General features: G+C 36.0%; 1 protein-coding gene across 4 annotated transcripts in view; it reads left to right on the top strand.

The window, feature by feature from the left end:
* The window catches only part of LOC148955831 (2-hydroxyacyl-CoA lyase 2-like), a 113,186-nt gene that overhangs the window by 47,394 nt on the left and 51,902 nt on the right, over positions 1-13,890 (top strand). For all 4 annotated transcript variants that reach the window (XM_089104517.1, XM_089104537.1, XM_089104527.1 and 1 more), the window contains exons 3-5: positions 70-228; positions 8,153-8,297; positions 9,358-9,522. In XM_089104517.1, coding sequence (XP_088960643.1) covers positions 70-228; positions 8,153-8,297; positions 9,358-9,522 — 469 coding nt within the window. The remainder of the gene's footprint in view (positions 1-69; positions 229-8,152; positions 8,298-9,357; positions 9,523-13,890) is intronic.

The following is a 13,890-nucleotide window of genomic DNA, read 5'->3' as shown; positions in this document are numbered from 1 at the left end:
TTTTCCTTGTAACTATTAAGTCCTTATTGTTATTTGTTTTAAAATCCTATTTCATGGCTTTTCCTTTAGCCTGAATGTGAATCAAAGAGATTTGGCGGAGAAATTGTTGCTGATGTTTTGCGTGAGCATGATGTTAAGTTTATTTTCACTCTTGTGGGAGGACATATTTCACCAATTTTGGTTGCTGCCGAGAGAAACTCGATAAGGGTCGTTGACACAAGACATGAGGTAAGTTCAATAGATTTTATTTAAAATAGGATGTTTTATTTAAAATAGGTGGCTCCATTAGCTCCACCAAAATAGGTGGCTTGAGGCTGAAGGTATTTGTTACTTGCAATAGTAGTATCTAAATATCAGTAAATACAGCGTAGAAGTATGGCCGCTTAAGAAAAAAAGAGGAAAATATATTATATATCACTGAAAACGTGGCTTGCTGCTTTTTTGAGTTCAGTGTTTTTTTCATAGTAAAAAGAAGTTTTTTGGGTTCAGTATTTTTTCGACAGTAAAAAGAAGACCAACTACCCTTTCGTAAATCATTCAGAAGCCACAAGCTAAACCTTCTTCCTAAATGCCCTAGGGGTTTATAAAAATTTTTCATAAGTGCCAAAGTGGATATATTCAGTTGAGTATATGAAGTAAATAGGGACAAAGACTAATTAACAACAGAAAAAAAGCAGATAAATTTATCAAATATTTGAATAATTTCCTAACTGAAAGATAATTATATCATTTGATTTGTCATTTACACCCATCGCAGAGACAGTGAATGCCACTGTTGCTGCTTTAGCTAACAACCATCCCCCCCCACCCTAATACCCGGCTAGAGAACTTGGCCATTTACAAAATATGGCTGATTTTTTATGTTTGTATTTATTTTGTGCTTATTCCTTGTCAATGGTTGGTTCATAATGGTCATTAAAAAAAAAAAAAAAAAAAAAAAAAAAAAAAACAGAATTAGCACACTTTTCTACTATGGTAGTACATGGTGACTTCTACTACTACTGATTAACTGCAATAGCCAGCCGACTTTGACCAACCTTGCTATGCAGCTCCTCCATCCCAATCTGTCCAAAGCCTTCTTATTTACATCCTCCCAAGAAGTTTTAATTTATATTAAGTCCTTCATAAAGATCTCATACTCTACTCGGGGATGACCTGCTCTTCATTTGGCCATGGATGGTTGTCAAACATTTGGCAATCTGTCACCCTGCTTTGTTTCCTAGCCAACTCAGCATTTCTCTTATTATAGCCATAGAAAGCAGGATAGAACTATATTTTTTTAGACATAGACATTTTTATTTTACTAAAAAAAAACAAAAAACATTCAACATACATCAGAAATAACTAGACAGCCACATTAAGATTAAAAATAAATCCTGTTGGTGGCTGTATCTTCTAACCGCCCTTTAATCAAAAATAAATAAAAACAATAATAATTATTAATAAATTCTTATTTTTTCAAAAAAAGAAAAAAAAGAAGGTAAGGAAAAAAAAGGTCAAGAAAACAATTTACATTATCACACTCTAACCATCCTCCCCCTTCCTCCCCCTCACCCTTCCCTCTTCCTCCACCCAATATCCAAAAATTATCCTCCCTTTTCAACAAAAAAATTCTTTAACTTTTTCTTAGATGAAACTAAGTTGTCAGCCGCTCTAATACCATCCGGGAGACCATTTCATACCGAAACACCTATGTTCCGTAAAGCAAAACTTGACCTTGTTGTATGGTGGATCCCGCTGAAATAGTCAACATTTCGTGTAGAATATTCATGGTAGACAAAATCGTGGAAAAATACTTTTCAAAAGTACAGAGAAGATTACGAATTCAGACACTAATAGCCAATCACTGATAACTGATAATCACGCTGCAACCCAACATTCAGAATGCCAAATTTTTGTAAGATTGGGCAGTGCTTTCACAATGGCTCATCTCTCCGAGTACTCTGATTGCTTTATTCTGAAAAAATTGTATCCTTTTATAGCCAATTAAATTGCTGACCCATACCGAACATCTGTACCCAATATAAGGGTCTATAATTGCGCTGTAAATGAGCTTTAGGGTTGACAGAGGAAAGTTATGCTTCAGTTTTCTCAGTATCCCGAGTCCTCTGGCAGCTATAGCTGATACTTTAGCTGACACTTCTTGAACAGACTTTGCAAAAATAGTTTTAGCCGTAGCATTAGCCAACAAAGTAACAACACCATCAGTCACATAATGCAGCAATGTATATAGGTAAACTAGGAACAATATAAATCCTAAAACGGAACACTGTTGCACACCAACATCAACAGACATCAAGTCACTGACACTATCTTTGCGCACAACACTCATGGATCGACCGAAAAGATAAGGTTCAAACCAACTTAGAGCACTATTTTTAATTCCAAGTCTTTTTAACCGCTTCAAAAGTATATTAAAATTAACTTTATCGAACGCTTTCTTCAAATCAATAAATACCGTTAAAGGAACTAAATTTCTTTCATATCCATTATTCAAATTATCTAAAAGGTGATGCATTGCGTGCAACATTGAGTGACGCTTTCTGAAACCGAATTGACTATCACTAACAAATTCAAAAGAATCTAAATAATAATAAACTTGGGAATACATAACTTTTTCACAATTCTTGAAAATAAAGGTAAAATTGATATTGGTCTATAGTTTGACAACTCATTCTTGTCACCTCCTTTGTGAAGTACAATCACTTTAGCTTGTTTTAACGCACGTGGAAAGTCACCTTTTCTCATTGATAGGTTCACTAGGCATAGGAGAACCGGTAGGAGGTAAGCACTTACAACTTTAAACGCTTTAAGGTTAAGTCCATCCATTCCAGCAGAGTTTGACTTTATCGACTTGACTGCCTTACTTACGTCATTCAGATTACACTCAACAAAACTAAAGGATTGGAATTCACCTCGGTTGTCAATGAATTCCTGTTCCGAAAACAGGTCACTATTCTTTCCTGCCTCGCTAGAAATATCACCACCAATTCTAGAGAAATATTTGCAAAATTCATTTGTAATATCCTTCTCATTATGAACACTATGACCGTTAATTTCCACTTTTTCTGGGAAAGCTGAAGATTTGCCAGTACAGGGCACATTCTTTATAGTTTGCCACGTATCTTGCATATCACCTTTGTGTTGTTCAAACTTATCAGAATAAAACTGTTTCATTGGAGTTCTGCGAAGGGAATTTACTTTATTTCGAACCTTACGAAACGATTCCCAACTACTATCAGACTCACAATTCAGGTATGCCTTAAACTGGTCATCCCTCACTTGCATTAGGTCAGTAATTTCATCGGTAATCCATGGCTTACGGGGGGTTCTCTTTCTTTTCTGTATCTCAATAACAAGACAGCACCTATCATAGATTGGACTAAGAATGTCCATAAATTTATCAAATGCTCGAGACGGATCATCATTAATATCCGTCACTTCTTGCCAAGACAGCACACTCACTTCATCCTTGAACTTCTTCAGATTCTCGGCCTTCATCTCCCATGAGAGGTATTTCTCTTTAGCTATTTTAGGCTTCAAGATTGACCTGATCGTACAAACTGATGGGAGATGATCCGAACCTGGAGTAACTGATACGTCTGAATGGCATTGCGCAATGAGGTCAGACGAAACAAATATATTATCAATCAAAGTTGCCGAATGTTCTGTAATCCTTGTCGGAATAGTAACAGTTGGGTAGTAGCCATGACAAAGCATCAAGTTCAAAAATATAAATTAGGGCCGTTCAGTTTCAGCAGATCGAAGTTGGAATCACCAATAAAAACACACTCGCGATTTCTTCGAAGCACATTAGTCATAAACTGCTAAAAATCCCCAAAAAATCATCCTGAGCAGCACTAAGCGGCCGATAAACCGAAGATATCAAAATCTTTCTTTTATCAATATGGGTTTCAATAGATAATATTTCCATCCTATGCTCATTGCAGTAACAAAAATTATTCAGAACTGTAAAATTATTACCATACTTCACAATAAACACCAAACCTCCTCCCCTCTTTACTGTCCTTGATTTGCCAACAATCTGATACCCTGGAAAAAATGCGTACGAGAGAAAATTCTCCTGAGTAAAAAAAGATTCACAAATACCAAGGATATCAATATTACCTTTAAAAATTTCAAGAAAATTATTAACATCATGGTGGTTAGAAGATACATGACAGTTCTACTGAGGCACTTTAAGCCCTGACATACTACGAATATCAAAATCACTAGCAGCTGTATACAGGTATTTACTTTGGCGAAGCGGACCAAAAACATGGCCAGTTAGATCATGGCTATAGTTACCGAAAGAAGATTCTCAAAACGAAACGGTTTACTCTGTAGAAGTTCGAATCGGGAGCTTGAATAATTTATATTCATATTGCCGACAGACATATGAAGAAAAACAACAGAAATCTTACAATAAAAGGGGTTTCCCACTTATCGACATGCAACACAATTTTAATCAAATACTTTAATACCGGTAAGGAGACAATTAGAATCCGCGAGACAAATTTTTTACCAAAATATAAACACGTGTTGCATGTCGGTTACCGTGGAAAACCCCTCCGATCACAAAAAAAGAAGAAGAACAGAAAACAAAGTAATAAACATAACAAAAAACACGCACTATCTAAGATCGTCAATCGATCAGATGCGCCGGATCGGGGCAGTATCAGTTTCACGCACAAAAATGCGGCCTTGATCGGACCAGACACTACGATTTCCATACTTATCTCTCGAAGCGCTCAAAAGATCACGCTTTCGTTTTGTTAAATTCTCAGCTACAAATAAGCCTGTGCCACTAAGCTTTTTTTTTTTATTTAAAAACATGACGGGCTATCTCTTTAGATTGAAACTGCGCGAGAACAGGGACAACTTTATCTGGTCTTTGATCATTATTAGATCCAACACTAAACCACTGAATACCGACTATGTCTGAATCAGTAAAGTTAGTCCGACCCATCTCCACGAACAACACGTTTTTCATAGCATCACGTAAACTCTGCGAGGAAGTCTGCTTGACCCCGTTAAAAAGCAGGGAGTCATTTCTCCCTTCCTGCTCAATGTCGTCTAGTTTGAGCTCAAGCTGGTTAACGCGGTTTTGTAGCAAGTCGATCATGTGCATGCAGGTTTTCAGATGCTTTTCGATCAGTTCAAACTTAGGCTGAAACTCAACATTAACCGCATCATAGATTTCCGAGACCATTGTTTCAACCGGAAATTTAGCATGAATGTTAGCTGCAGTTTGCGAGGTCGATTTATTCAGCTTTTCATTAATTTTCCTGTCAATTTCCCTCGCTATATTTTGCTTAGTAGCCGCAAGTTCATTCTCTGTAGCAACCACAAGGCTACGGAGATAAGCAATGGGATCCGATAACTGACTATCTGTTGCCGAACCTTGCCCTTTCTTAAAAAAACTGCCGGTAAACATCGGGATGATTTTTTAGTTCATCAAACGCATGATTTACACCCTTAGTTTTCTTCGTTGACGCATCCTTCATATTCTCATCAAAACTAAGTAAACTAGCGACTGGTATAAGCTGACGATCGTGTTTTTTTCCGTAGCAGAAAACAACAAATTTGCAGTCACCGGTATTCATCTTCATTTCCTCTAGGATTCGAACCGGCCAGAGGGGATAACCAGCAAACTTGGCAAGGAATAAATCACCGATTTTAACATTCGCAGGATCCATGATGGCAGTAAGAAGTATCAGGAAGCAGCAGGAAGTATCAGGAAGCAGCAGAATTTGATTAGCAACAGATACAACCGTTTGATCCGCTTGGCATAATTTTGTGACTACACAGAATGAATGCTGGCGAGGTACAGCTAACAAAACCTGTGGGAAATGCCGGTACCCAAATCGCCTTTCCCCAGCAGTTTAAGGATCAATATCCGGCCGGTACCGATACGGCTCTTGTGTTTGTTTCCGCTCTCTTCTGCACAGGCTGTCACTGAATTAGCGAAAAAATAATGAAATTTGACTATTAAATTATTTTATTAGCCAAATAATCTTTCTTTTATTCCCCTTTCTTCTCCTTTTTTTTCCTTTTTAGAATTCGAAATGTCGTACCTGTTGTTGCTACCGTATTATTAAATCCAAACAAAGCAATTAGTCCATATCAATAAGTTCACTTTAGATTATAATCCGTAGCAGAGTATTGTTAAACTTCTGTAAACCTCAAATCACTACTATATTGGTAGTGATTATTATATTTGATAAATGAATCTGTTGAAAATCGAATGGTACAGTTAGTTTTCAGCTTTTAAATTGATCAGATATCAGACAAGTTCCCTAAGAAAGGGGGGGGGAATAGTTAAAACCAAAATTCCTAAGCTCAAACTAAACGAAGCATGGTAACGAGTCTTCTAATATGACTCCTATAACAAATAAGTTGATTTGACCCCATCTAACCCATACATCAAGAAAAAATGGCTGTTCGTTTCTCTTTGGTCTTAGAAATTATTTGACAAGAGAAATGGTAGTAAAAATTCTGGCCGTTGACAAGACCTCTTCATTTCGGAGTAATAGTTCTTATTATTCTCCAAAAGATATTTTACTTTAAGCTTTAAAATTTTTTTTTTACTAACCTGATTTCTAGTTTTTTTTTTTTTTTACATCTTCAGAGCATTTTTGTGTCTGGAAAAAAATATGCAGAATTTTGCTTGAAGATGCAATCAATGGATCTGCCCTTTTCTTTGGTGACTGGTATTCAAAATTAATGGCAGTTCTTCGACAGTTTTTATGCGAATTTGAAATGTCGATTTTTCTATATGGTAAAAATGCTAATCGTTTTTGTAACATGAAATAATTAAAATGATAACCTATAGATAAATCTATAGATGCCAAGATGTAAAATTATATTGTTCTTTTTTAATACGACTAAACTGTCATGTCTTTAATTGTGAAGCCGTGTTTTGTTGCATTCTTTTTCTTGTCTTTAATGCTTAAGCACAAACCGGTTTGTTGCTTTTGTTATTGAAGCCATTCCAATTTTCTTCGAGCAACTCGTGTCATGTCTCGTGCAAGACTTAAAGAAGTAATTTTCGTAGAAAAAAAATAATTAAAAAAGGATACGTTATATAATTATCTTAAATTGTAGCTAGGAGCAATCTAAGGATTTCGCCTTGTAGAGCTCCAGAATGATGACTTGGGTTGTATGCAAAGTTCATGAGTGACCAGGTGCTGTTCCTTGTTCAGTAGCATTCCAATTGAGTTTACACTCTTTGGAGGACAACTCAGCATCTAGCCTTCGTTTGAGAACATCGACGGATTCAGCAATAACTGTTTCATTAGATAGTTTGTTCCTACTGTTGACAATGCGTTATGGAAAGAATTGAGTGCGGACTCTATATATTGTAGACCGAATGAGCAATAAAAATAATTACAGAAAGGACGAGATCTTTAACAGTTGGATTAGAAGTTACTGAACCTATTGTCTTTAAGATATACGTCTCTTACTAGGGTGCTAGCTACTGCTGCAACCCGGATATATATGACGTGTTTGCTGCTGATAATGTTCTGGCTTGAGGAGAAAGGGAATTAATGATAGAAGTGTCTGAAGATGTCTAGGTCTTCAATGGGCTTAAAAACGTGTAAACTTTTGTCATAGAGAACTAATACATTAAGTAGCTTGATTAACTAAAACTGAGTTCAATACTTTTAAGATAACTGCCATGTTTTCCCCTTATGTTTTGCTGATAAGATGAGAAAGTTACTCGATGATACTCAAAGGCGCTTGAAGAGTGTTGTATATTTATTTTATTTCTTATCATAGAGAAGTAAGATCCTAAGTAGTTCGATTAATGATAATTAAACCTACTCTCTTTGAAACGTCTGACATGCTTGATGCCCATCATTTTCTGATTGAAGGAGAAAGAAGCTGAGAGGTTTAGTTCTTTGGTGAGCTTAAAAACATGTAATTTTTGCCATAGAGAAATAAGATATCAAGCAGTTATCACTGGGTCCACCGATTAAAGATATAACCAAGCCTGCTCTTTATTAGTCCCTGATTTTAATGGAAAGAAATTTGATAATATCCATTTACTCTTGAAGGTGCTAAGTATTTTGATGAACTTAAAATATTTTATTTTTGTCATAAAGAAGTAAGATCTCAAATAGTTATAACAGGGCCTAATGTCTTCAAGGCATCTGCTGTTTTTGCTGCTGATGCGGTTGCAAGGTTGACTGGTGGCATCGGTGTAGCAGCTGTGACGGCAGGGCCCGGGTTAACCAACACCATCACCGCTGTTAAGAACTGCCAAATGGCTGAAACTCCGGTGCTTCTTATGGGTAAGTTGCAAAATCACTGTAAAATTTTTCAGAAAAAAAAACTCCAGGAAAAAAGTATTTATCAAATTAGATTTCATTACAGAATTATTAACATCAGTGGTTAGTTTGAAGTTACTCGTACTTACATTTGAAACTGTATTATATCTTACTAAAAATATGCAAATACTACAAATTAATAATATTCAAATTTTAAATAGTGACGATATCTTGTTGTTGATAACTTTATCGTAACATAATTGAATGTCTGGCTGTATTTAACAAGATCATATGTAGATGACGGGATACTCAAGGAAATGTCTTTTTTCTTTTATAAAGAATTTCCTAGAAGAAATGACGAATATCATTTTCAATTAGGCACACCGACCAGGATATATGCAGCGACACACGTTGCTATTTTCCTTAACAAAATTTACCGTTTTATGTCATAACTTAGCTTAAGACATACCAGAAAAGAGTTGCCTAATGGCTAAAACCAATGTACCAAAATATCCACCTGAAATGAAATTTGCTAGCTTATTTTTCCTCAGCAAATATTTTATTTTAAACGCAGGTAGTCTGTTTTCGTGTAAAGTCCGTAAGGTGTGTAAGTGGCGAGACTGTACTGAATTTTGTTTGATTTTCAACTTTCTAAACTTCAATTTTCTATAAAAAAAAATTCATACTAATACTTGGTTTGGACACAAAGTACATCCTGCCAAAATATTTAAGGTTATTTAAGGTTTTTTATTTATTTTAATTTTGTTTTACTTTAATTTCAATTAAAAAAAAAAAAAAAAAAAAAAAAAAAAAAAAAAAAAAAAAAAAAGCTGATAAAGCTTAATTTAAGTTAGTTCCAAATTTTCAGTTATTTGGGGAGTTGCAATACCACAGTCGCTTAGGAAAGGCGGAGAGTATCATCAAACATCGAAAATAATTATAAATCAATTTTAAAAATCCCTCATATCTCAGGGGAAATATATGAATGAGTGGTAATAAAACGACATATGATATGGTCTTTCTTTTTTCCTAGCTTACTGTGTTTCAAATATCTTTTTTTTTACTTCTTACTTTGGTTCATTAGGTGGTGCTGCAGCTTCTATTCTCAAAGGGAGAGGAGCACTCCAAGATATTGATCAAATTGGGCTTTTTAAGTCACTCTGCAAGTTTTCTGCAACTATCAACACTGTAAGAGACATTGCTCCAATAATAAGAACTGCTATTCAGATTGCTCAGTCCGGCACCCCAGGTAAGACAATTTTGTGTTTGTCAATTGAGACAGATGATCTCTCTGTGAAGCCAAAGAGCTTTTCTGGAAGAGAATTGAAAAGTCACTAGTCATATTTTCAAAGTTTTATTTTGGTAGATTCTTTTTTGTTCTGAAATTTGTGTCACCAGGTATAAAATATCTGGCGGTAAAAAATGTTTGCCGCTAGTCTTTTATCGGATCTTTTAGATGACTTTTGAATCTTCTTTTGAAAGAGTCTACAGAGAAACTTTTAGGGGTTACTTCCTCAGGAGGATCAGTCCAGATTTAAGTGCAAGGTCGAATAAAGCTGTTCTTCAAAAACCCTGTTCTCGGCTTGCTAGCCTCAAAATAATTGGACCTTCGTGTCTGTGTTGTTGGTTGGACAATAGGGAGCATAGTACGGGAAAGCTTTAGAGAAAGAGCTGAATTTAAATACTTGTAGAAAACAGCCATTGATGCTACATCAAACCTGTCATTAACAGACGGGAGAGAGTCGTGGAGAAGGACTAAACTTACCCTATTAGCCCTATTTTTATATTTTGTAGTGATACAAACAACGTTTATGAGCACCAACATACAGTGGGCATCCACACTCGGCAATGGGCCTGATGCAAGACATGTAAAGTGGAATATTCGAGCTGAGCGAAGGTTTTTTCAATGAAGGGTTATCTTCAGCCTTCTTGCGCAGGAGGTTCTCACCCGATTAAGGTGTGTTTTCTAAGAGATTGATGGAGAAGTGGATTCAGAAGAGACGAAGCCCGTCAACTATCTTTACAGCTTCGTTCGAGAAGATGAAGTTGGGGTGCATGTCTGGTACTCTTGATCGGCAGATCATCAGCTCTTTTGTTTCTGATGCTTTGAATCTGGCCATCCGGGTATTGGGCCACTTTTCAGTTTCCAATTGATTTATAGGGGCAGAGAGGGTTTGATTGGCTCTTCATATTTTGGGATGCCTACATATGTTGTGGTGTCATCGGCAAAGTGGTGTAGAGGGCTCGCTAAGTTTTCTCGTGTCATTTATGTAAATACTGAAAGCGCAAGTCCCAATGTACTACCCTGGAGTACTCCTGTCTCTACTGAATATCGAGTTAAGTGAACCTGTCAAGAGCAACCCACAATGAGCGATCAGAAAGAAAGCTTTCAATCACTTTAACCGACGTTTTCTGACACCATACGTGTAAAGTTTCTTCAGTGGGTCACGATGCCATACTCTGTCGAAAGCTTCAGCAATGTCAAATGACACTAACCATATTGCCAGTAACCAGTAACCTTTTACTAGAAGTTGGATCCACTCCTGGTGCTAGGCCATTAAGCATTGAAGCGTTGAAAGCTTCAGGTGGAATCTATGTTGGTGGTCGCCTAAAAAGTCATTTGACTCCAGTCGCTAAAAATTGAATGATTTGAAATCTTTTTGTTAACTTTCTCAATGCAGGAGAGAAGGCTGATAGGCCTATATGCCCACTTGTATTGGATCGCTATCCGGCCTAGGTATATGGATGGCATAGGCATATTTCTATAATTGAGGAAAGGTTCCAGAGGGAAAGCGGTCAAAAAATATATTTTTGGCTGTCTCATACCCCTGCATCTCTTCCAGAATAGCTCTATGATATTTTATCCTTGAATAGATTCAGTAGACGCTTCTTGTGTTTCGTTAGATTTTTCTAATCTAGCTCGGATGTTTTTTTTATTAATAAACGTAAATAATTTAGATTTTGGCAATGCTTGTATTCGGTTCAATAAAATTGAAACTGGATTGCGGTTTCATGAAAGCAATCACACAGATACTTCGATTTGACAATTAACGTTAAAGTGAACTCAAAATCGAGTCCCTTTAACGGAATTTACGTTTTCTCTTTGCTTCATCCTTTTAACATTAGTCTAATTCTTTTCTATATCGTTTCTTGTAATTCTATCATGGTTTAGCATATTCTCAAAATGTTCTACGCATCTCTCTTTAACTCTTTCCTTCTCACTAATAGTGGCCTTGTTCCTATCTTTAACTGGAACAAGTACAGATTGATTATTCCCTCTGAATTTATCAACATGCCAGTACAGCTTTTCGCTATTATGCCTTCTGGCTGCATCTTCCAGATTTTTGGCAATGTTATCCATGGACTCCACTTCACACCTCCTTAATTCACATTCTGACGCTTTCTAAACTTTCTTTACATTCCTCTTATTTTTGCATGATGTATCGCTCAAACAATTTTTGTACAGACCATTTATCCTCTCTATTAAACATAAAGCATTTCGCCAATATTCCTAGCTGCGTTTCTAACTATCTTCCCCAATACACCGTCTGCAACTTCACAAATTCTTTCCCTAAAATCATTCCATTCATCTTCTACATTGTCAAATTTTAAACTCTATAGTTTAGTATTCTGCTGTTCCTGGAAAGTTTCTCTCAAATTCTCATCCTGGAGACTACCAACGTCATAACTCCCCGGATGGTAGTTACCCTTCCTAATTTCAGCTTTAATTAATTCTGGACATTATTGTACTAGATGAGAATTACTTTTAACATCAATGACATCACTTCTATATACCGTAGTATCTTGTATCTGTCCTGCCTGTCTTCGGTTTACAGTTACATAATCTTTAAGGTTAGCTGTCTTACTTACCCTATTAACTAATCACATAATGTTTAGCTCAGTCACATAACAGTCTGCTCATCACATAATGTTCTCTCATAGTTTCTGTTGTGTCAAAATACTCATTTTGAGCTCTTTAGCTCATGTCTTGTTTTTCCTCACAGAAAAGAGAGAGATTTAGGGACAGGTCATCCTTTAGAGTTTGTTTATTGCGAAATAGTTAAAAAATCTCGTTCTTCACAGGTTTGTACATTATTTTCCATTTCCATCCAAGATTTCAGAAAGCGTGCTGTTACACCCCCCCCCTTTCTCCAAAATTGGTCTGAATTTGAACAACTTCATCTTTTCGCTGCTAAACGTTTAAGCGTGTTGATTTTTATAGTAAGTTTTAATTAGCATAACATAGACTTACCTCGGCTTACTCATAAAAAAAGAAAAAGAAAACTAGTTTATTTAGAATAAGCAAATACATCACCTTAGACCTTAGTTCTTCATCCATCCTTATTATGCAAGAAACTAGTGTGAATCGATGGGGGTCTTTGGCCCTTCAATCTTTCTCTTATGCCTTACTGAAAATTCACTGCAAGACGAACGATGTCCAATTGATAACTTCAATTGCTTTGCCAATTTAATAAAGATGGAAACAGTTTCAAATTCTCGACAAAAGAATCAAAATATGTCGTATTCAGTAAAGAACCAGCAATCTTTGATAAGTCAAGAGTTAGTATTGAGGGAAGACAAGAGCCACATTCGACTTAGGACAATTTTTGCTCTATCTAGATTTATCGACACTTTTCCTGAAATTAATTCGGATCAATCCTAAAAGTTATACGATTAAGGTTCAAGATTACTTATTTCTTTTCACTAGACAATATATTTCCATCTTTTCTTTTAATTATACCGAGTGACAATTCATTGACACTTGCAGGTAAAATCAAAATTATGCAGGACTACAGCACTAATAACGAGTTCAATTACCACTACTAACAAGTCAGTGCAGGATCAAACCGCCTGAGGCCAAAGTAGCTGCGCACGCTGCTCTGAATCTCTATACCTCCTCTCACGAATTTTTAATTTCCTTTAAATCTTATTCACGACCTCTCCCACTCCATTTGGGGATGACCTGATTTCCGTTTTTATATTAAGGAATTGCCAAAAAGGACGATCTTTAGCATAGGTCAACCTTCATCCGCAAAATTTGTCCTTGGAAATTTCAACCTTTTTTTTCATTATATCCCTAGAAAATGGGGTAGAACCCCACTTGTCCGACAGCTTACTGTTTAAAATACGGTCAGTCAAAACTATTCGTTGACTGTTCCTTTGGAAATCCTCCTTCGTCTTCCGAAGCACCCACATTTTCGAACCATACTTGATCACTTTTATCACTGTGATCCAGTTTGCTAACCTATCTGATGACTTAGGCAACATACGTGAAAACATAGTATTAGTACGCAAAACTTGGATGCAATTTAGTTTGATAGAACCGGCAGTAATAATTAAAAGTTGTATGAATTTTAAAGTGCAAAAATATGGATCAATTTTATGAGCCAAAATAAAGAAAGCTGCGCCTCAGAAATCATCATTTCTCTGACACAGGTTTTTGTATTCATTGTCATTCATTAATATGATTATATAAACTAAACATGTTTTTGAAAAATTTGATTAACTGAAATAAAATCAAAAATAGTGGATTCTTTATGAAGTAAAGATAAGGATTTTGCACATTGGTATGGATTGACTAGAGATCACAGACAAAAGGTATATAATACAGATGCCC

Source organism: Artemia sp. Qi Xiang Cuo, chromosome 2 (assembly GCF_049724085.1).
Source record: "Artemia sp. Qi Xiang Cuo chromosome 2, ASM4972408v1, whole genome shotgun sequence".
Lineage (NCBI taxonomy): Eukaryota > Metazoa > Arthropoda > Branchiopoda > Anostraca > Artemiidae > Artemia > Artemia sp. Qi Xiang Cuo.
Note: the sequence above shows the minus strand (reverse complement) of the source record. Positions and strands in the feature narration are given on the sequence as shown.